At 46.3% G+C, this 24,588-nt stretch overlaps 1 protein-coding gene across 1 annotated transcript in view; it reads right to left on the bottom strand.

The window, feature by feature from the left end:
* Nucleotides 1-24,588, bottom strand: part of Ankrd13c (ankyrin repeat domain 13C) — a gene marked incomplete in the record, with an annotated part of 66,781 nt that continues 42,193 nt past the window's right edge. Inside the window, 8 exon segments of the mRNA XM_005385250.2 lie at nucleotides 1-2,060; nucleotides 7,003-7,103; nucleotides 10,183-10,281; nucleotides 11,626-11,705; nucleotides 13,099-13,260; nucleotides 16,320-16,451; nucleotides 21,416-21,560; nucleotides 23,132-23,198. Coding sequence (XP_005385307.2) covers nucleotides 1,930-2,060; nucleotides 7,003-7,103; nucleotides 10,183-10,281; nucleotides 11,626-11,705; nucleotides 13,099-13,260; nucleotides 16,320-16,451; nucleotides 21,416-21,560; nucleotides 23,132-23,198 — 917 coding nt within the window.

Here is a 24,588-nt window from a genome sequence, read left to right as displayed (position 1 = left end):
TGCAGCTTTAAAGGTGTTTATTACGGTTTTGCTTGTACGAGAAACCCGGCATATAAATAATTTAAGGAGCAAAATGAAAGAGGTGATTTGAAGCAAGACAGACCCCCGGAGACAGGATGGCGGTCTGGGGGTTGGGGGGAGAAAGGCAGATGGGGAAGGGAGGGACAGGAGTACCAATGATTAAGACTCCAGTCTGAGAATTTACCAATTCCCCAAGATGAATTTGACTACGTACAGCAAACATATACCAATAACGAGAGAAAAAGGTGTTTATTATAAAAATTTTAGGGTTGATGCTTTGGACTCTTAAATAAATCATCTCTTTAATAAAGGTCTCTAAACTCATTTCAAATTCTCTTAAACTTTTGGAAGGTATTTGAAATACTGATCACTCTAAAAACAGTTGCAAACTTGACAAATTCATCAGGACAAATTTAAAAAACATTTAGATAAGCTCATTAATACAACACAACACTTTATGACTGTTATACATTATTCTCCCTAATTTATTTCCATTCTTGGACCTTCAAACCAGCTTGAAATAAATACCAAAAATTTTAAGTGCAAAAATGAGTAATGCATGATTTTAACACTTTGGAAACACTTAAAATCAGTAAGTATTTTCCTGTGGCTAAAAAAACTAATAGAAATCACCAACCCTGTATATGTGTGTGGGCTTTAGCTTGTAACAAATACAGCTAGCCTAGAAAATGTGTGTCTTATTCAGAGAGCATTAACACGTTCCCACTGGCCTGAGCCACTAGTGGTGATGCATGTGTCCCCGGGGCAGCTTGTACCACTGCTGGTACAAATAGATCTCATCACCTTTATTGGTCTTTCTACTAATAAAACTGATAAAAAGCCACCCGAGGGCAGTCATGCATGTACTACCGGTGGCACCCGGCAGCAAGACGAATTACAGCCCCGTAGTGAACGTGTTAAATAGATAGGGTTGTCCAAAATACATGGGTTGGTTTTGCTTTCTTCTTTTAAACTTACAAGAATGAATGTATCCACATTCCACTTAAAAATAATTAGATGTGTGTACTAATTATTAGGAAGCGAGTTCAAATATTTGGAATTTGTTTAAAGTGCTGAGATTTAGAAGAGGACAATCTAAGCATGCCATACCCTATGAACGTAACAAGGACTCTTAAAACGCAAGTTTAGAAAAAAAAAAAAATAGAGGTTCTATGAAAGGAAGATTAGTACCAAACATTCCCATTGAAGAAAGAATTCAGGTAAAAACAAATAGCACCACAATGAATTGCACTAAGGTGCTAAAGGAGGTACCTTATTCCCTGCAGTGAGCGCTCCCTCTGAAATGTATTGCCACACACAAATGTAACTGCCTAATGGTTACCATTTGGTTCATTCGTCTACAGAAAACTGCATTCCTTCTAGTTCATTATACGGAACACACATTCAAATTACTGAACTATACATAATGTTACATAGTTTACATTTTATGAAAACAAAGCTCAAAGGAGTATTTATAAATGTCACCTTGAATATAAGGTGACCAGTTTAAAAGGGCTTTATATCTCTTAAGACATTTACTTTACGTTAATGGTCCAGGAGTGTTAGATTAGATATAGATACAGATATATTTATATGCATATATATTTCAACAAGTGTGAAAACTTTTAAAAACAAATCACAGCACTGACAGCTGCTTTACATACGAAGGTCTTGGGGTCAGTAAGGTGTCAACTGTTACACTTAGATTCTAAAAAGACTGAAAATGGCACGTCAGGAAACTCGAAGCAATGCTTCTCAGAGCCCCGGTTCTTTCACCCTGTTATTGATGTGTCGATTCAATGCCTGATTCCCTTGTCTCCACTGACAGTGTTTGTCCCTTCGGTTTGGATTCACTTCTGGGGTCTCTGTGTTCTTTTCTTGATTACATGACAGCATTCTCCTTCTCAGTTAAAGGTCAGGAAAGCGGCTTGGGTCTTCCTTGTAGTCTTCAGGTATGGTAAAGATGGAGCCATCAAACTCATCATACCGAAACTCCTGAAAAGTCACAGTGGCTGTGATCGTGGGAAACACAGGTATATCTGGACAGAAAACATCAGAGAGAAGAGTGAGCAGTTAAATGTTAAGACCACAGGCACTAGCAGAGATGACGGTACTCCATCAGGTGGAAATAAATCTATCTATACACAAAGGAGCACACAGAGTTGCATATCACCCTTGAAGCAGCATGGCCGGGCAGGGAGGTGCGGGGCAGAGGGCGGGGGCAAAAGGAGCAGGGGGCAGGGCGGGCAGGAGCAGCAGGAGCGCCTGGAGCAGGAGGAGCAGGAGGAGCAGGAGCAGTAGGAGGAGCAGGAGCAGTAGGAGGAGCAGGAGCAGTAGGAGGAGCAGAAGCAGTAGGAAAAGCAGCAGCAGTAGGAGGAGCAGCAGCAGTAGGAGGAGCAGGAGCGGCAGGAGCAGGAGGAGCAGCAGGAGGAGCAGGGGCAGCAGCAGGAGCATCAGCAAGAGCAGGAGCAGCAGGAAGAGAGAGTAGCAGGAGCAGGAGGCTGAAGGCAGCACCGGCCGGCACCACCCACACCATGCACGCTGAGCAGAGGACACCAGTGCTGGGACTTCCGGGAGACTTCTATCACATTACAACACATTTACCACTCTTATCTCTGAACTGATTTATTTTCATTTTTACTAACTCTTGAGAAATATATCAATCTGGTACTATTTTAGAAGACTAAAAACAATCCATCACTTAAATACATGGGCTAATCAGACGCAACAGAACTGGAGTAACAGTAATATTCTAAATGAAATGGGTTTCTCGCTGAAATTATTAGTGAAATCTGACATTAATAAAGTGCAAATACATGAATCCTACTCAGCTGTGTTTCTATATGAATTATTGCAAACAGCCTGGGCTTAGATTCCTACACGTCATCTTTATGTAGGCGACTCCAGGACTGTATTTATAAAATAGTTATAAAAACGAACTCAGATGTTTGCCTACTGCAAAGATACATAAACATTAACTTCTATCTTTAGGGGCCTAGTTATTTTCTTTTTTTTCTTAACTTGCAAAAAATAAGATCTTCCTGGAGGAAAAAAACCCCACAAAACCTAAAAAACAAGAATCAGAAACTACACCACAAACATGGAAATTACGACCAGCAGCTCCCTGGGCGCTGTGGGAGGCGGGGCGGAGACTGGGCTCTCCGCCTTGCTGATAAAGCACAGGCTAGGGTCTCTCAGAAACTGCACGAAACTCAACCTTCAGAGTTCAGCACTAGCTCCACGGCCGACCTATTCATTTCCTGTCTCCTGCCTTCCTTCTTCAAAATCTCCTGCGACCTAAGTCAGCAGCAGCAAAGCCAGAGCTCCCATTGTCTTTCCGAGGTTGCCACCTCCCCCGGAGGGTCTACAGTTCACCTCAGGGGGAGCATGGGCCGGCAAATTCAGAAGTCACTAGTCACTGTGACGTGATCTAGAGAAGGTCTGCTCCACAGGAACAGCGGGTCCCAGGGCTGGGGAGAGCCCGGGAACGGCAGGAGGAAAACCTCTGCGACCTGACAGGAGGAACCCCGGGGCTACCGGGGAGGTGCGCAGGGGCTGCCGGGGAGGGCCGCGGCAGGAACCATCCCCCCCACCCCCGGCTGCTCCTCTATGGGGAAATCCATCAGGGGAGCTGTGACCTCGGCGGCACCCTGGCTGTAGCAGATGGGGTGCAGAAGACGCAGGCACAGAGGGAGCCGCCGCGGGGGCAGGAGGACACCAGTACCAGGTCACTCACTGCAACGCGTCCCAGGAAGCAGCGACTATTGTAGAAATCCAGCCGGAGCAAACCACAGCACTTCGCGCTTTGCCTTTTAAGTGCCCGGCGACTTGACCCCAGGCCTCCGCCTGCGGATCACCCCAGCCACCCAGAGTGCCGTGTCCGTGAGCTGCGCTCCGAGGTCATATCACTGCAACACCGGGAGAGATCACGGGCAGCCGCTGCAGGACCGAAGGAGGCGAGCAAACTCTATGCGCACAGCAGTTCCGAACGCAGTGGTAAGGACCGGCGCAGGCGGCCTCCCTGCAGCTTTCCTCGCAGAGGGACAGTACCGTCCACGCCCGCCCCTAGTCCCTGCTGCGGCCTCCGCCCGCTCTGCCCGCCCCGAATGCTGGGCTTTGCCTCTTACAAACACTGAGGCTAGGTAAGGGCACTGGTGTCCCAGAACGTATGTGAGAACAGCCTTCGCCTATCTGCTTCATCAAAGAGGTCAGCTGCACGGTCAAGCTGTGTGTGGTGACACGTCGGAATCCCAACACTTAGAAGGCTGAGGCAGGCGGATTGCCGCGAGTTCCAGGTGAGCCTGAAGTACCTCAGACCATGTCTCAAAAAGCCAAAAAATGTAATAAAAATTTTAAAATCAAGTGAAATAGGAAAATGTACATCCTTTTAAGTCCCTTCACTTTCCCTCCTTTATTATATAATTGTAAAGAGGAAGAATGAATGAGGATAGAAGAGTAGATTTCCAAATAACAGGGCTATGAAGAACAGCATTAAAGCTGGGAAGAATTATCATGAGTTGGCCGGTTGAATCTTAGAAGGTCAAAGACCTAAAAAACTACTTAGGTCAAAGACCTAACTACCAGGAGGGAAGGAGAAGTGGGCAGCAGAGGCAGCTTTTCGCAAGAGCTGGGAGGGGACGGCCCTGCGGACGCGGGCCAGGAGGCCGACGCGGAGCACAGGCGAAGGGGCTCGGGAGGGGCGTCCGCGGGCCTGGAGTGCGGAGGAGGGCGCCTGACCGACGCGACACAGCAGCACAGCCTCCGCGCCCAGCAAGGAAGGGGCGGCCGATCGTGTGACCCCGGCAGAGCGAGCGAAGCCGGGCTGACGTGCCCGTCAGGAAAAGCGGGAACATCGCCAGTGTTTACACATTTTCTCCTCAGTTTTCTGAGTTTAGAAACAGAAGTGGAACAGGATGAAATCAATGCAGGAACGGAGTTTTGTAAGGCAGCTCAAGAGGCTGAAGGGCGAGGAGCGCGGCGCCCAGCAGAAGCGCCTGCGAGAGGCGGCGGGGTCTCTTCCCACAAGCAAACCGCTCCTGTGCAAGACTCGGTACTGTGGCGTCTGGTTTCGCGTGGAACTTACAGTGAGACCTGCAGGCCGGAACAGCGTGCAGCTCTCACCCGTTCCAGCTGCCCTCTACCCGGCAGAGCAGGGAGTCCCACAGCCAGGACGACCGGCCGGAGCCGCGCCCTGCAGGCAGCTCCCTCACCGCCGGGATCCCAAGGCCTTCTTCACCACAAGGGCCACTAGCATGTCATTTTCAAAGTTATCTTAAAACTGATTTTAACCCGAAACAATGTTTATGTCCAAGTCTGGAAAATTGAGGCCAGGTTTAATTAACACATAATTTGAGAGTAAAGCACGGTGCCTAATGATTCCGGTACATGTTTATGTGTGGGTGTAACAGGCAATGGAACAAGATGAAATCTTATCTCCACAATTGTGTAAGGGCTGCACTGCTGTGAATATAGTCCTGCCTCCTCCCAGACTGCCTGCCACAGACGAGCACCCGCGGGCAGGGTTGGTGGACAGCATCGAAGCTCCGAACCGACGGAGACCACTATGAAGCAACCCTGAAAAGAACTTAACCAACTGGCTTTTTACGTTCACTCGTGAATCTGGCCAAGGCCTAGGCTCCTTGTCTGGAAATGGACGGCCAACTCATAGTAAGTGAACCTCTGAGAGTCATTAAGGCCTGTAACGGTGGATGCAGCCAGAAAGCCTCACAGAATAAGACAAATCACAGGATAAGACACCTGGATCCAACTAGATAAAGACTGCAGCCTCAGGCTTCTCACTCCTGGGTGGATGAACTTAATACCTTACTTGGAGAAATCCTTGAGTGGTACCACCCTTCTTGAGTACTCCCCTCCCTTCTTCTGATAACCAAATAAATACGGGCCACCCAGAGAAGGTCTTGGTCTTAGCCCAGAGAGGATCTGGAACTCTTGGTCTTAGCCCAGAGAGGATCTGGAACTCTGTGAGAGGGCTTTGATCCTCCTGGAGCCCTGAAATCATTCCATCTGCCTCTTTCTATTTAGCTTTCGCTGTATACTTGTTTGAGATTCTGGACCTCATCAGCCTGCCACAAAGGGATATTATTAACCCAATACTAACCTTCACCCTAAAGGCGTAAAAAACCTTTTATTTAGCTCTTGTCCCCAGTTTTCTGGTATGTTAGAAAGTTAAATACTGGAAAAAAGGAAAGGTTACTGTTTCGAAAGAGCAATGCTTAACATGAAATTAAGTGCAAGCATTAGGACTGAAAAACTGAATGTGCGACTATCACCTCATCCATCAACAGTGGCTACTGTGTCCAGGGAAACTCCTACTCTGCAGAACCCCACAGCAATGCTGCCAACTGGGCTCGGCCACACAGAGCATTGTCACACTGCACTGTTAGTTCATCCACACTTTGTGTATGAAGTATTCTCATCTACATCAGGTAGAACTAGAGCACTCCGCAGGCACTTTACATGCATGGCAAAACATCAGTATTCAAGCTCTTAAGAAAGGTATAAAAATGTGCACAACTAGGAAATTGTTATGGTTTGTCTGTGTGTCCCCCCAAAGCCTCATGCGGCCATGGGGCAGGCTTTTAAGAGTTAATTGATTGTGGGTGTGAGAGCCACACCCACCCTGGGGTGGAGAGTTTGCATAGTAAGGGAGAGGAAAAGGGTGCTTGAGGCCATTTCGCCCTGGTGTGGGCTTGTTGCTTTGCTGTGTTCTGCCGCCCTGGGCTGTAGCTCTCTGCCATGTGCCAGTCTGCCTTATAATCTGCCAAGTATGGACTAAGACCTCCACAAACTGTAAGCGAAATAAACCTTTTCCTTCCTTAATTTTGGGCATCAGGTATTTTGTCCCAGCAACGAGAGAAAAGTAACCAAGACAGAATTCTATCTTCCTTTACTACAAACTTCTCATTTAACTCCGTATGTCTAACAGACATCATAAAAATTACATCTGAATGTTTTTCTTACCTAATTTTACAGGAAAGCCTGGAGGAAGCTTCATCTGAACAAATTCTCTAAGCTTGTTAAAGTGCTTGAAAGGAGCTATTACTTCTAAAACATTCAATAATCTGAAAAATGGAAGAAGACAAATTACTTTTATTGTTCAAACTGTTTCATGTGTTCTTAAACTTCAGATTTCAAACTTAGTAGTATGGACTTAAAGATTTTAAGGATGAGAAAATGGCATACTTTCTTGCCTCCGGAGCTGTTTCTACTATTCTTTTTAGGAGGGCAAGGTTCATGAGTGTCATCTCACTCAGCCACAACCTCGCCGGTTACTGGAGGTGAGCCTCTTCTTCAGAGATTCAGGGTGTGCAGCTACGTGCTTCCTACGCAGTCCTTGGTTCTCCATTACGCTCATGTTTGGGTGGGGGGATGGCGCTGTCAACTCATCACGTGTAAAGGGCTCTTGGGTGCTTAACAGTGACTTCCTGCATATTTGATAAGTGTTTCCTGTCTGTAAAGTGAAATCTGGCTCGAATAAGCTTCAGGTTACATTTACCATCTTCTCCTCTGAACTAGAACTTCGCATCTGCCTCTTTGTATTTCATGTTACCAGTGACTATGCTACAACTCCCCCATCTAGTGGGGTGAATTTCATTTGAGCAGCATTATTTTTCTTCCCACAAAGGCCTATGCTTGATACACTATAGCACTTGTGAAATTCTTGTTTCTGAGAGTTATCTTCAGTTTGCTCAGGTGTATTTGACATCTTACCTAGATATGCTGATCATATTTTCTTTGCTTTTATCATATGCAAAAAACATTTTAAAAATCTACGACCAATCTACCTTCACCTCTTTCCTGCCTAAATGCCTTTAGATTTCTTTAACAACTGAAACCCAACAGTTTAATCAGGGTAATTGTTGTTAGTGATTATTCTCTATCGATTTTTCTTAGAACCCCATGTTACCCTATAGATTCAGTTGTTCCTTAGAGGAATTTTTTCTTCTCTCCTGTTTCAAATACCATTTCAGTTACATTTGGGGGCTTTCAATGTAAGTGGAACGCCAGTGCCTCTCCCGTTACATCTTTGTTCGTCTGTCGTTCTAATCCCTTCCATCTGTTCTCCCCCTCAGCACGGGCTGTCAAAGCTGTACGTTCAGCCCCCTCTGCTCCTTCACTGCTGCCCCGCGTGTGCGTTCTGCGCGGTGCTGCTCGGGGCGCTGCTGCAGCTCTGCCCTCTTTTCGTTGTAGTCTTGTCCTGCAGCTCACCTTGAAAGTGCCTAAGTTACTGATTTCAATTCTTTATGTTTTTCCACAGTATTTACAGAAAACTCTCTTCCGTTCATTGACCGGTCTCTTCTTCTAGAATGCATTCTTTGTCTGGCTTTTCATGTGGTGGCTATTTTTGTTTTGTGCTTTGTGTCTGCTGCTGTTTTTTTTCTTTTTGGTGGTACTAGACACTGCACATACGGCCACTGTATCCGCTGGGCAAGTGCTCTATCACTGAGCTGCAACCTCGCTCCCCTTTAAAAACTTTTTTTTATTTTCAGACATAGTCTACCTAAGCGACTGCTGGGCAAAAACTTGCAATCCTTCTGCCTCAGCCTCCCAAGTAGCTGGAATTTTACCACACCAGAAAAGCTGACTTTTCTTATTTTACTGTTTTTCAAGAATAGTAATTACAAGTGCTATGCCTTATAAATACTAAGATACTCACTTTTTTTCACATAACACCTCTGAAATTGGCATTACTCTTAAACTGGTGTCACAGTAAAAAACTGGCCTTGTCTTCTTCTGTAGTAGGAAGCAGAATACAAAAGTGGCAGTCATGGTGTGCCCTGGCTCCAAGCCAGGATGAACACACAGGTGTATGTGTGGGAAACTCACCCCCGAGGTCCTGGTTCCTGAGTCTGACCTCTCTGACCGTATCTTTAAGGGTATGCAGAACTTTCTAAAGCTTAGGAACAGGAGAGTCTATGCTGTACACATGAACTTTTTGAAAAATATAGGACCTACTTTTTTTTCTAGAGAAAAACAATTTTAAGGTATTAGGTATTTTCCTTTTATTTTTTTAAAGTGTATTAGATTTAAGGATGATCAGGGAAAGAGAAAACAACTCCATGGCCACCCTCTGTCAGTGGAGAAGATACTACAGTTCTAGCAGGAGTCAGGTCTACCTGGGTGCTACGGCACACATGCGTCTAATCCCAGCTACCTGGGAGGCTGAGGCAGGAGAATCACAGGCTTGAAGCCAGCCTGGTCAACTCAGTAAGATCTTGTCTCAAAATGAAAAATAGGCCGGGCGTTGTGGTGCATGTCTGTAATCCCAGCACTTGGGAAGCTGAGAGAGGAGGATCGTTGCGAGTTTGAGACCAGCCTGGGCTACAAAGTGAGCTCAAGGCCAGCCTGAACTATATAGTGAGACTCTGTCTCAAAAAGACAAAAAAAAAAATAATAATAATAAAATAAAATAAAATTCAAATTAAGGAGGTTTTTTTTTTAAAAAAAAAAGGAAGAAATGAAAAATAAAAAAAGGTTGAGATGTAGGTCAGTGCAAGGCTCTGGGTTCAACCCCCAGTACCAGAAAAACAAATACATGAATGAAAAGAGTCAGCTCTGGCTAGCCACCTCCCCATGCCTCCAAACTGGGTTTTTTAAGGGAAACGGAGAACGGGGTGATACAGGTCTGAAGGGAGATATTCCAAATGCTCCCTGCAATACTGTTTATAATAAGGATGAACTAAAAATATCTAAGAGTATACCAGTAAGGGGATATAACATGAATGACAGAAAACCAGAGCTATAACACCAAGGAAAAAAGGAGTTAGACAAAAGTGTAGTTACTGTAAAAACTCCAAAATATACTTTGAAAAGAAAGACCTCAGAAAAAAATAAACTTTCCTATGTTTATAAAAAGGCAAAGACATTGGTAAGTCATTTGCTGTTGATGTGCAAAAGAAAACCACCAGTGTTTATCTATAAACTTCCACGCTTTTAGAGTCTCTTACAAGCATGTGTTTGTGTGTGTGTTTAAAAACTTGGAGACACTTCCCACGCGTCCGGAGGAAACGCCGTTAGCACCCCGGCAGCAGGGACGGCGGGCCAGGCGCGCGGCGCCAAGGCACCACTCCGGCGGAAGCGCCTCCCGGCCCTCGGCTGCACTGCGCCTCCCACAACCGCGCGCAGCCGCAGCACACTTACGACTCGATTCCTAGGGGAAATTCCTGGCTCATGGCGATGGTGGCTTTGAATGTTTTCTTACTCTCTTTGCACACCAGTTCTCTACCCAGATGAGGAGCTCTAAAATGAAAACACACAACGAAAACAAAGAAAGAAAATGTTAGCACACTTGCTTCGTAGGACACCATCAGTTCACTCTTCCTTACCGTCTACAGAAATACAATTATGCTAAAAGGGAAGAGAATGTGTATAAGCAAAAACAGTAACAGGAAAGTGCAGACTGAAAGTACAGAAGGAAACGATCAGACCACATCACCGCTCACTGCACAGTGAACAATACATCTGAATCCTACTAATCACTATTCTGAGGAACCAAAAACATCAACAAGAAAAACAGACTTTAAAAGTCTCATTCACCTGGGTGTGGTGATACATGTCAGGAGGCTGAGGCAGGAGGCCCTCAGTGAGTTCGAGGCCAACCTAAATTATACAGCAAGACCCAGGCTCCAAAAAGAAAAAGTATCGCTCTGCATCCTTAGAATCACTCAGTTCTACCTCCTTTATTGGCTACCAGTCTCACCATTCATCAGTAAGAAACACTGCCAAAAACAAAGAGTTCTGTATACTAAGCATCTCCAAAGGCCAAAATTGTAACGGGTTTAAAGGTCTAACCCATTTTTGCTGTTCTTTTCTTACTTAGGATAAAATACCCCACGCTGTAAAACAGAACTAGCGTTCCGATACGCTGAGCCGCGGAGGCTGGCTGCGTAGATACCGCGGGCAGGAGAACAAAATAAAACCAGCCGGCTGTTTCGGCTCGGCTTCCTTGGAGTTACAAGAGAGGGGCTTCCTCAGGCCCCACGCGCCGCCGCGTCTCCCGTGGTGGACGGCCGGGGCCGTGCGGCTCGCAGCGGAGCTTGGCGCCCGGGTGCGGGCAGCCTGCAATGCGCTCACCGCCGCGTGCGTGGGCAGAAACGCTGGGCCAGAAAACTTCCCGCAGAGAAAGAAAACGACCACAACTCCTCCCGAAGGATGGGCTGGCCCGACTTCCTCCTCTACCGAAAGGAAGCACGGGCTGGCCGGGACGCTTCCCTGAGCTCACTCGCTCACACCGAACGCTCCCCCCATCACGCGCCTCGGGGTGAGGAAACGCGCCGCGCACAAGCCGCGGGCTCCGCGCTGCAGGGCCCGGCGAGATGCAGCCGCTGGGCGGCTCCCCGCGCGGCCTGCCCCAGGGTCAGCGGTCCGCGGCCGCTGCAAAGGGTCCGTGATCCGCAATACTCGACACTCATCACGCTTCACGCGTATTTTTAAAAGGTAAAAACAATGCTTCACACAAAAAATACCAACGATTATCTCTAAAATAAACTATTGCACCCAAATATACAGAGACTGTTTTAACGAATGACTCGTTTGAAAAATCAAAGAAGACGTAAACTAGAAGAAGAAAGAAAAGTCACCTACTTTCCGTTCTCCGCAGATATGTATTCTTCCCACGTAATAGTGTTCTGAGGAGGGGGCGTCAGCGACTGTCTGCGAACCGGCTGCCAAGACAAAAGAGCAGGGCGGAGCGGGGAGAAGGGTGTCATGCACCTTAAGTACAAAATGAAAGCACACAAAAGCCCAAGGGGCGTCCCGCTCGCTCCAAGGCAGAGCACAGGACGACACTGAGGAGGCCGCGTGCGGAGAGCGGATGGAGGGGGCAAAGAGGAGGAAAAGAAAACACTGTAAACTCAAACCACCAATCAGCTTCATCTCTTGGAAAGAAAAATGATGCTCCTTCCAAGACAGCTCCACAGAGATGTGAGCTCTGATGGAAATACTGCCTTTCCCTAAACCCCAGAAGAGCGCACCTGTACAAGTAGCAGCGCCCACCCTCCCAGGCTGCGACCTCTGCGCGGCTCCCAGCCCTGCGGCAGACGTGGGCACGCAGAGGCAGGACACGGGAGCTACGGAAGTGGAAGGACTCTGACTTCAAGGGCCTCAGGATTCAGTTGAAAAGAAAAAAATACAGAGATGAGGAGTTCAATAGAAATTCTACACACATACACTGCTAGGGACATACAATATATATGTGAAGTTTCAAAACCCAGGAGAAATAAAAGTGAAAACACAAATGCATTTACTTCAACCGGGGAAGAACGTTCATTTCAGCCTGTTTCTGTGAAACACGCGTGTGGACGCCTGCAGGAGAAATGGGCGACAGGGTGCAGCGGGGAACTGACAACCGGGGAAAACTCCCAGCACAGGAAGCGCTGGGTGAAGAGTGACCTGACGGCAAGGGCCTCTGCGGAGAAGCAGTGTGAGCACCGCGTACACGAGTCAGTAAGGCAATCTCTTAGGGTGGTAACAATCAAAGATTTTCACGACACAGGACCTGATTAGAATCTCGGCTCCAAAACCTGCTAACTGTGTACTTGGGCAAATCATCTTCTACTGTATTCATTTAAATACATGTAACATAGGTCTGTGGTCATCTACCTCACAGTTGCAAATCTGAGGAAACACAAGGAAAGAGCTTAGAGCGTGACGACGGTAAGGGGCTCAGCGACACTCGGAAGGTCCCAGGCCGCAATTACAGAACGAAAGGGAAACAAGAAAGGGCCTTTAGCTGGACCTTCACAGCAACAGGTTTTGGTGAAACAGAAGACCTGGAACGTGAAGTAAAAATTAACACGGGCTTTCACACTTACAAAATGAGCTCAGTCTATTTACTAACAAACACTCAGGGACCAAGGACGGACTCACAAGCAATACCAAAAGCCACTTTTCCCTTTTCCTACATGGCAATGACTTCAGGAAAATGAAGGCGCACAGAAAAGCGCAAGGCCAAGCACAGTAAGCAAACCTGGGAGGACATTTACACGAAGTTCCCAGGTTTCAGGACTGAAGTCGGCTCCCCCTAGGCTCCCCGCTACGGCAGCGATCAAGAAGTACCTCAAAGTTCTGCTCCATTAGGTTTCCGCCTTTGCTCAAACTCTCCATCATGGCCTTATTCCGGAGAATATCCTCTTCACTGAGATGTTCTCTTCTCTTCCTTGACTCTAAAACAAGTCCATTCACCAGGTAAAAGTCTGCCAAAAAGTTTCCTACTCTTTCCTAAAACAAAATCAGATATTCCAAAATAATAAACCTTGTCTTAGATTTTTAAAAGTCTTGAGGTAATAGTGTCTATAAACATGTAATATGTAGATGAAAATAAATGTTCCTTTAGTACATGAAATTATCAAATTACTTTACATATTCTATTAAGTTAACATTTCCAATTTATAAAGGAAACTTTACAACACACAAACATGTATGGTAGTTCATCTGCAAATGAGCCAAGTCCAGATAAAGACACTACTGAGTACTGCTTCATAACCTACTCCCAAGTAGCCCAGAGTGATCTGGAAACTGCATCACACCGACAGCCAAACATCACGACTAAGGAGGGGTCAGGGATAGCACTGTTCCCATTTTATAGATAGAAAAAAAGGTGGAACGAAAACCAACAGTCCAACCTGAACAGCAATCTCCAGTATAACTGGAATTGAAGGCCTGCTCAAATTCCCTATCAGGACTAAACTTGAAGCTACGCTGCTTGCTGCTTTCAGAGAAAGAAGAGAAGATAAAGCGGGCTTGCTCAGCACACGGTTAGGTGTTTCGATCTTGGATCGGGCACAGGGCAACTCCAGTGACAGAAAGGCGGGGAGGAGTGGTTCCTGCTTTTCAGGGGAGCATTCCAACCTTCAACACTGACCTCACCTTCACAACCCCATGGCTGCTGAGTCTGAAATACCTTACTCTACAGGAAAACACCACGGGCCCACTAAAAACCAGCTTCTCACTCCTGCTGCAAGCACGTGACTTAGTCTCCGGCTTGCAGCTCTTTTCCGGCACCCGGAACTATGTGTTTAGGGCTTGTCTCCAGGTGCGCCTTGCCTTGGTAGCCTCCTCACTCAACACCAGAAAGCAGAGCATGGGTACCAGTTTCTACCTACAAAATGGGAACCATCAGCGTTACTGACTCCCTCCTTACCTGTCAGAGATTTAAGGAGATCACCTAGACGCTGTTCAAGAGCTTTGAGCTGCTTAGTTTCAATTTTTATCTTCTCCTGAAGATCCATCTAATGCTGTCCAGAAGAAGAGTACAGAAGTAAGACTTAGCTACAAATGGACTGCGATGCAGGGTCTGACAGCTGGCATTCTATGGTGCCATTTGTTGCCAAACAGGCTTAGAGAAGAAAACGGACAGATCCAGGGCTCGCAGATAGAATTTGCCTCTGGCTAGGGAGTGATTATCAATTTGGAAACTATATAATGAAAAAGCACTTATTAAACGTAAATCATCTTATTAGTAAAAGTTTTAAGTATATTTTCCCCGTTATCCAGCCATTTCAATTCCTGCTACCTGTAACTGACAAGGCAAAGGCATCTGGAAGGACAGTAAATACATCATTCACGTGGCAGAAAACTGGACGTAGGTATGTTGGTTTATCTAAATGCCCCACGGTAAGATAGATAAATTTCAATATATCCACAGTACGAATCTTGGGCAGGGTCACGCTACGTAGTCCAGACTGGTCCTCAACTCGCAGTAACCCTTCTGCCTCAGCCTTTAGCATACTGGGTCACAGGCATGCGCACCACGCCCAGCCACGCATGCTTAAGGGCGAAGTAGCACTATGTGTAATGGTAAGAGAAGGCTTCTATCACAGTGCAGAGTTAAAAGCCTATTTGCAAAGCTATAGTGCGACACTTCATGAAAATTAAGCATCAAACAAAAAGGTACAAATACAAACAGTTAACCTCAGCAAAGGCTTCTGGGATTGTAGGCATGGATAAAGGGAGACTTTGCCGCCTTACCTATGAAGTCTTATGACAGTTAATTCTATTGGATATTAACTCAGCTAGGCTCAGGTCCCCAGCTGTCACTCAGGGCGCCGTATCACGTGCGAGACACCCAAAATATAACTGAGCAGCACAGTAACAGGTCACAGGAGGGAGGGGCATAGATCTCCAACAGGAAGGCGATCAAGAGCTGGAGGGAGAGGGGGAGCGGAGGGGAGGGAAAGGGGACGTGTGATGTCCGTGGACCAACTCCACACGAGTCTAACTGCGTGCTGCAAACACGGACTAATAAATTAATAAAAGCAATGGAAGGAGGGTGCCGTGAAGGTATTTTATGGGTGTTGCTGGCACCTGGCAGACAGTGGACACCCAGACATTCTTCGTAAGTAACGCGGGCAGGCCTCATCTACTCCACCAAAGGCCTTCAGCAGTGACAGAGTTTCAAGAAAAAGCAGTTCGGCCTCAAAAGTGCAACACAGAAACCCTGCTGGAGTTTCCAGCCTGCAGATTTCTGGCTCAGAGTACATCAACCCTCCCCGGAAGCCCCAGCCTGTCGGACGGCTGTGAGGGCCTCGGCCTGGCCGTGCCCGACGTCCCGCAGGCCGCGTGGCCAGCTTCTCCCGCTCCCTTTCTCTCCCCTCTCCACGCCTTCTTCTCAATCTGCTATTAATTTTCTCACAGAATCTGAAAGCTTGGTTGGTTGCTTCTCCCTTGCGAATATATTCATTTCTCCCACATGTAATAAAAATATCATTTCTTACACTTGAATTTTAGAATTTACAAAAATATTTCTTATACATTTCATTCAAAAATTTTTGAATACATTTTGAACAGTCTTTTGTAACCTCTTGCTGACAGATGTAATGGAACTTAGGGAAAGAATACATAACTCACTAATGTAGACACTTCCTCTGAAATTTAACTTAACGACAGTGTGGTAGAAATACTGGCTTATTTAATCTGAGTTTATAAAGGATACAAGAAACATACTGAGTAAGTAAACGATTTAGAAGTCTGACAGTGAAAAGGTCTGTTTTTGGAATAAAGTAGAATATATAATGAAATCAGGTAAAAATACTTTTCCCTGAAAAAGAAGGGAGTACTAAAACTTCCTTCTAATATCAAATTCAAATGAGATAAACTTTCTCTCCGGGCTTTTCCAACTCTGCAATTGAACATTACAATCACCTCTCTGGATTCGGGGGACACAGGGTAAACTACTTGAAGAAAATTTAATAATCTACTTTCTCTTACACTGCTATCACATTATTTGGGTGACATTAAACACCAATTTTTAAACTTTAAAAATCTAGATTTGCACATACTGTTTTATCTTCCCGAAAAAGCCATCCAGTTTGGGCACGCGTGAACGAAATTGATTTAGTTGATAAAGTTGCAGAGTAAATATCGCTGCTCATTAAAATGTCAACCTCTTCTTCTGTTTCCATCTCTGATTCCTAGGGAGGGTGGAAAAATGAAGTGTAAGAAGCTGGGTTTTCTTCAAAAGTTGTTATAATGTGCTCATATGAAAACAGTAACAATTATAACATTACAGACTGCAAAAGACAAAAAGGACAGTTTCTTAATGTGAAGTGCTACTGATTCAAAACACCAATGCGTAAGTGCATACACCTGGTGTGCTCTCTAGTCAGTTAGAATTAAGACTAATTACAACTCTATCCAAGTGGCCACAGGAACGACACTGTCCGTGCACTCCTACAGATGTACAAAGCATGACAGCTACCTACTCCAGAGCTATGCAGTCTGTAGAGCAACCTTAGAAGATTAAGAGTAGCGTTGATAGACCTGAGACAAGATGCCCCTAAGGAGGTTTTGCTTTCTTTAAATACAGATGCTCCGACTTTAGGTCTTTTTTAATTCAGAAGGCCGCCACCATCTGAGCCTTTCTTTTTCAGTAAGGTCTACGGGGAAGGAGAGCAAGGATGGGTCTTCTGGATGTTTCTAATGGAAAGGAAAGGAATCCATGACCACCAGCCCAAGACTTCTAAACTTCACAGCAGCCTTGCCTCGGGTTTTATCTCCTACATGTGCCCTAGTGCTGGTACAAAGCAACTGGGAAATAATTATTTTTTAGGGGAGAAGAAAAGGAAAGCTTTGTGCCTGCATCGAGGACAAAAGACAGTGATGGGGAAGAGCCCGTGAGCACTTGTACGGTGCGGTCCTACTTCACAGCAGGCACAGGGAGAAGCTGGGGGGCGCCTGGCAACGGACTGTCACGGGGTGCACGGCTGGATGCTGCTGCGTGCGGCCCGGCTCGCAGGAGGCCCGTTTCTACTCTTCACCACCCGGTTTCACCAAGGTGCAACCCCCTCCTCAGCCTGGGAGTCCACGGGGAACAGGAGCCAGGGCGGGAACCTGATCGTTTCCTCCGCCCTTACACATGGAAGATACGAACTCCGACCTCACATGACCGCGGGAAGGTATTCCTAGCTAACATAACCTGATTCTGAACACAAATTTTTATTTAAAAAAACTTTTGCCTGGAACAGGGTGAGAAGAATAAACACTGCCCTCAACCCCAAGGCCTAGTCCGAACTCCTGTTCACTCCTTTGCTATCTTCCCTCTAACTTTGTCCTTAAAGCTTTCTTCCTCTTTTAAACAAATGTGTGTGTATGTGTGTGTGTGTGTGTGTGTGTGTGTGTACTATAAGTCAGCTAGAATTTTATGTATTAGCTTAAAAATTAAACATACACCACTGTCTATGAAGAAATACACTTTTATTTAATTTAAAAGGCAATTTTCAAATACACATTTAGAACACAGTTCTGGAATCAGAAACCATCTCCTACCACACACTGCAGCACACCTGCTCCAACGACGCTAGTGTGCGCTCATCAGAGCGCGTCCCCCTCAGGGTCCACCAGAGATCGGCCCAGACCCTCGGACACAAGGCCCGGGGATCGCCACGTGCTGTGTGCAGCACTGTAACATCTCCGCGGAATCTGTGCACATCTTCCCGGATACTTTCGATCACCTTGGGATTACCCCTAATACTTCATACACTACCAACGCTGTGTAAACAGTTGTCATGTTTACAGGACAATGACAAGGAAAGTCTGCACATTTCAGCACAGACGCAGCTTGAACTAAACTGCTGTAGCTCTACTACTGACTGACCCGAGGCCGCAGAACATGAGAATGCGAAAGGACTGCTGTTTTTCTGCCCTGAAATTACTGCTCAAAGCTGGCTCGCCTGTACCTCAGACAGCACACACACACTACCCTACCTACCCTTCCTCTGGACATCAATACTGTAACTCAGCGACCAACTCCCAGCCTTACCTGATTTCTCACTCACTGTCACAGTTCCAACTCACCTGCCGCTCTTGGCCACCCTGCTGCCATTTGACATTCAACAAGTCAAAGCACCTAGCAGGCATCGCAAAGCCCAGAACAGAGGCCGGCAAACTGCAACTGGCAGGCCAAACCTGTCTCACAGGCAGAACCGCAAGACCTCACAGCCATGCTCACTTACTACACGCTGCCTGTGGCTGCTGTAATTCAAGTAACCGTACGGGTGGAGCTGGACAGACGGGCGGCCCAGTGACACAGCCAGCACCACTGCGCTTTCAGGGGCACTCCCCACCATCGCCTAACTGCTGCGTCCGGCACCTGAGGATCCAAGTAAAAGAAGCCATGGCGAAGGAGGAGCTAAGCCACGCAGAGAGAAAGCTGCGTCACACTACCCTGAGAAGCTCTGCAGGTCCAGGTTTACTAAAGGCATAAAGCAAGCAACGGCCGCCTGGCAGGGAAGAAAGCGGCACCAAGAAGGTGGCCTTGGGTGTGAAATGCAAAGCAGGCATTCTGTCCAGAAGCAGAAACACTGCGAACAGAGAAATGAAGCTCAGAAAAAAGTTTAAAAAAAAAAAAAAAGGCAGCTCAAACTAGCCTGGCATGGGGCTGGGGACGTAGCTCAGCGGCACAGCGCCTACCTGGCAAGCGCAAGGTCGTGCGTTCGATTCCCAGTACCGGAAAACAAACAAACAAACAAAAAAACCAAAGTAGCCCAGCACATCTGAAAAACTATGATGAGCTCAGTGTGCAGTGCTTGAAGTACCAAGGTCACAAGAGAGCTAGGCCGGGCTGAGTGGTGCAATAGCACAGCACCTAGGGAGGCCGAGGCAGGACGGTCCCACATTGAGCCCACCCAGGGCAACTTAGTAAAACCCTGTTTCAAATCTAAAATTTTAAAAAAGAGCTCCTAGCATGTAGGAGGCTGAGGCAAGAGGTTCACTGAGAATCTGTGGCCAGCCTGGGCTACACAGTGAATTCCAGACCAGCCTGGAAAACATAATGAGATCCGGTATCAAAAAAAAAAGGAGCTGCAAAGGCCCTGAGCTCAATTCTCAGTACTGAAAAAAAATTTTTAAATTTAATTTAATTTTAAAAAGAGCCAGGAAAGAGTAAGAGTCAGGGCACAGAAGGAAACGTGCACGCTCCAGGGTTTGGGCGTCACTCTCTCGCAATGAGGAACTCTGAATTGTCTAAGGGAGGAGGGCTTGTCCGTGTGTCCTCAAGGGAGGGGCGGCAAGACCACCGTGGGGGTCTGCAGGGCGCCACCGGCCTACAGGATGGGCCACCGTCGGGGCTCACTACGCACAGAAAGGGAACCCGGGACAGGAGACAAGACGCCGCCCCAGGGTTGTGAACGGAGAGAGTGACAGCACTCTCAGGACGGAGAGAAGGGGCGCAGGGCCAAGTGAGGTGGAGGCAAAGCACTTGGGAGATCCGCGCAAGGCAGCGCCGTGAGGAGCCGAAACCGCAGCTCGGCTCCAGGCACAGGCCCTGGGACCCGGGCCGCCCGCGCTGCGGGCGCGCACAAAGCGGCACGGAGGGCGCACCCACCTCAGCGGGGAAGCAGGGAGAGACACAGGGAAAGGGGCGAGGGAGAGGAAGAGCAACCACCGACCCGGGCCACATCCAAAGACACCGAAAACTTGAAGACCCGAGAGACCGCGTAAGAGCAAAACCTCAGAAAGTCCACCAGAGCGGCTGAACAAGCACGGGATCTGGACCAGGGACGCACAACGACAGCCCCGCAGCCCCTCCCTGGCACGAAGCCCGCGATCTGCAGCGCCACCGTCACCCCCGGTTCGGCTGCGTCACCGCACTCAACCCGAGCGGTCCGGCCTCTCCACCCACTGCCTTCGCACTATCAGCAGTTCTAAAACGCCGTTCCTTTGCCTCTGCGCTGTGAGCGTGCCTCTGCAAGCTCACGACCGCGCGCTTGCACGCCTCTCCCTGCCTCCCGCGCTCCGCCGCGGCCTCCTCCACACCCACGGCCTGACCCTGAGCTACCTCCTCACACCTCCACGCCTCCGCTTCCCGTCCGCTAACCTCATCTGACCGGTTATTTTAAGGAGTTAAGGAGAAAAGCTGCAGAACACTTGCATTATAACCCTACTATGCTGGCAGTCACTGCCCAATACAGGGCAGTAACTGGCGTCAGCATTAACATGACACCGCTATGCACAGCGCCCGTGGGGTCTACACTCACCAGGTCCTTAATAAACGTTTGAGAAGAGAAGCAAAGCAAAGGAAATATGTTCGATCATTTCATCTACATTTTGATCAAACCAATAATCCTTAACACTCTGTTGCCAACTGCAGATCCTAAGCCATCATTCCTCCTTTTTAAGGTTCTTCATGAACTCATCTCTCACTCGACCCAAGACAGCCTCGCTGCCCTCAGGTGGATCTCGCTCTGCTTCTCAAGCAGACCATTCCTACCTCTGCTTCCCTGTACTCATCCTGTCCCTTCTAGAGCAAACACCCTTCTTTCCTCTATCCGCTCCTTCCTCTCTGCACATCTCCCTGCTTACTGACTACTCGTTCCAACAGGCAGCCGAGGTCTTGGCCGCGGACGCGTGGTCAGAGGGCTAACCTGAGTTCCGAGGGGGAACAAGAGGATGCGACAGAGCCCAGGACAACATGGCGGAGGAAGCGATGAAAGCCACGGACAGGATGAAAACACCAGTGCAGGGGGAAAAAACGGATCTAAAAATCACCTGTGGGCTGCAACGACACAGATGCCAGAAAAGCTTCCTTTGTGTTACAGCAGGCAAGGGAACCAAGGGTGCATATGCATATTTTCAGCGGCAGTAGGGAAGGCACGGTAGGACAGAAGCCAGATCATGCTGTGTAGTAAGAAGGAAGGGGACAGGTGAAGAAATGGTAGCCAGAGTCAGGAAGAGAAAGAGTGCAGAAACAGCCGGGCTGCTCATATGAAGGAGACAGGGAAGGTCAGCGGCGTCACCGGCCAGAGGCGCCGCAAGGGAAAGCCATGCACACGGACCATCTCGGCTGCGCTTCGTGCTCTTAAAGCAATTCCATGGCGGCCTCCGGAACACACACCGCACTGTGACCTACAGAGAAACACCGGCAGGGCGGCATGCTCACCTCATGGTGTATTCGCTGATACACTTTCTGCTCGTTGTCTAATACTACGAAAGATTCAGAGGGTGCCGCATCACCATTGAAAATGAAGCTTAAATCCCCTCGTTGGCACTTCATGTCAGTAAAGTCTATGAGAGTCGTGTTGAGCCTGTGAAAGAGCCGCAGGAAAGAAGCTGACAAATGCAGTTCTGAAGCAACTTCATGAGTGATTAAGTGTTTGTGTCTCCAAAACACACTAAGATGCTAATACTGTATTTCACACTTAAATTTATGTATAAAAGCACAATTTAAAATATTTTACTTAAAACTTACTTTAAAACATGTACGTTTCACTTTGTTAAATACGTACTTCATCAACCCAGTAAAAAACAAAATCCCCACTGTTAAAAACTCACCCTTACCTGACCTTTATTTCCAACCCTTACTGTAGCCACTCAGCACAAGCAACTTTCACAGGGAAGGTGGAAAAGGAAAGCCGCTCTGTCGTTCTTTGATCCCTTTAAGACCATGCTGCCGGCCCAGCAGAGCACTTCAGGTGAGAACAGAAGATATGGGCCACATCCTTGGATTCAGAACGGCCTTTCTGTCTAATCTGGGATCAAAGCTTATTTCATCCTTCAACCTGAGCAATCATAACCTACTGAAAGCTTGGCCTTCCTGTCCCACTTCCCAGATTCAGGCTAGCATTCTCTTTCCCAGACCACATCCCAGGCTCACAAGCCCTAGGGATCACTGTGCCAAGTACTGCTAAAGTCACACACGTATCTGTTCGTGGTGCCCTTAAAACCCCAGCCTGGCAAGGTCTAACCCAACGGGCTCGTTTCAGATAGAATTTCGTAAGTCATTACGAGCTGAAGTTAAGGAAAACACGAGAATAGAAAGGTTTACAAAGGGGTCAGGGATATAGCTCTGCGGCACAGTGCCTGCCTGGCAAGCATGAGCTCCTGAGTTCGATTCCCAGTGCAAAAGAAAGGATTACAACTACCCTAAGGTGCTTCAGCTTGTGCAAGCCTTCCTAGATGAGATCGGGTGCACCCTGGTGAACAGCAGCTGAAACACAGGGCTTAATCCAAGAGGCCACGAGGCTCCACTGGCACACACATCTATCCATCTGTGCAGATACACATCAGTACACAGTGAGGCCCATTACATAAGAATCCCAGTTACATATATGTAATGTATAAGTATGCCCATGTTATCAAGTGACAGATAAAAATAACAAAATAAAATTATGAAATGAGAAAAATCAGATCCAAACACCAGTACTAGCTATAAAAGGAATAGAACAAGAGGAAATTAAGTCAGCCTGTAAGTCTTCACTAGCGGACAGATGGCTGAATTGATGAACAGAGGGACACACGGATGGGTACACACGGAAGGGTATGGAAGAGATGGAGAAAGGGCCAGAACAGGGTCTTCCTTACGGTCTCCCTCTGACCTTAACAGATCTAGACTTTGAAAGTGACCATATGAAATCTCGTATTATATCACAGTTTCCACTCTGCCTACTATATATAGTTGAATAAAAATTGTATCTTTGTTTTAGTCAAGATTTTATGTCTCTGATACCCTATCTGTAATATATCTCAAATGAATGTATTTGAATACATTACAGGACTTAAGTTACTAAACACATATAAAACTGTGGCTACAAAAGAAAAATTCCCTCTAAATCTCAACTATCCTTTATTCAGAAGAAAAATAATTAAACCACCTTACCTGATATTGATACCTTGTTTGTATATTTTACATGCATCAGAAGGCAGAATTCGGGAAAGTAAAGGCACTGTATTTTAAAAAACAAAAGGCAAAAAATAACTACTTAAATTTTGCAACATTTATAAGCTTTTAAATTAAAAGAGTAATATAAAACACTTCACTAATTCACCAAATTAAAATCATTTCCTTTAAAACAATAGTTTTTCCACTTAAAAATAAACACAACATATAAAGCAGTTTTGAGCAACGTCAAGCGTCTACCCGTTAGCTGTAATTCCTGTACAAATGACTACACCCTCTGCTTACCCACACACAAGAATAGCAGAGTCAACGTAACACCACTCTGGGGACACAGCGCGTGACATTCAGATGAGAAAACAATACCGTGAGGTAACTAAACCCTCCTCACTGCATACACAGAGGGACCCAGGTCCAACCTGAGCCTTTCAGTACAACCTGGAAAAACGTCAGGAAAGGAATGTGTAACAGAGACAGCCTTGAAGTGAGAGCTGAGTCTCAGTTTGACCCCAAACATGTGCCTGAGCTGTGTGCTATACCTCAGTTTCAAAATGTGTAAAATGGACATCGTACTATTTACCTATCACTCTTCTCATGTTCTCTAACTCATATCCACATCACAACGTATATTCTGGTAGTTTTTAGGGTATTTACTACCATATTCTGACAAGCTACTTATTCTATGGATGAATAAATCTGAATCACAGGCTACAGTAAACTACCATACACACACAAAAGAAGCGAAGCTCAAACTTCTTGAATTTAAGGCTACATCAAAATATCACATGCATAAATAAGGGTGTGTATTACATGTATATATTACACATAGATCTTTTAAAATCCAGCGTTTATAAAAATGGGTGATAAACTGACCTAGAAAAAAAGTTTCATAGAAAATTGAAGGCTGTTTTTAAAAGACACTAAAGGAAAATTAAATGTGTTTTAGCTAACTTTTTCAAAAGTGTATTTTCTAGTTAACATATGCATCAATGTCTTTTTCATATCCTTAGAGAACATTTAATCCAAAATAATTTCCAACATCAAAGACTGTTTTCTAAACACTGTTAGTATAAAAATAAAAGTTTATTATCTGGAGGAAACATAAGTAATTACCCTAAGTCAAAGGATGTAAGAAATCATTTTCTTAAAACTTTTCCTTTTTTTGAACAAAAGTTGCGAACACCAGTCATAGTGCAAATCTATAAAGGATCACAGTTCTTCCTTCGTGCTTATTAATTAGGTCTGTCCGAAGTATGTAGTACAAAATAAAACAAAGATGATTAGAAGCAAACAACGAACACTACAACTAACCTCACTGAACTCATTACATGCCTTGAAGTAGTTATGATTATCTACGAAAACAAAATTTACTATCATATACTATCACCTAGCAAAAATCAGAATAGGAGGAAGATGGAAATGCAGACAGGAAACAAGTT

This window comes from Chinchilla lanigera, unplaced genomic scaffold (assembly GCF_000276665.1).
Source record: "Chinchilla lanigera isolate Chin_1 unplaced genomic scaffold, ChiLan1.0 scaffold00022, whole genome shotgun sequence".
In the NCBI taxonomy this organism is placed as follows: Eukaryota; Metazoa; Chordata; class Mammalia; order Rodentia; family Chinchillidae; genus Chinchilla; species Chinchilla lanigera.
This window is presented reverse-complemented; position numbering and strand designations above follow the sequence as displayed.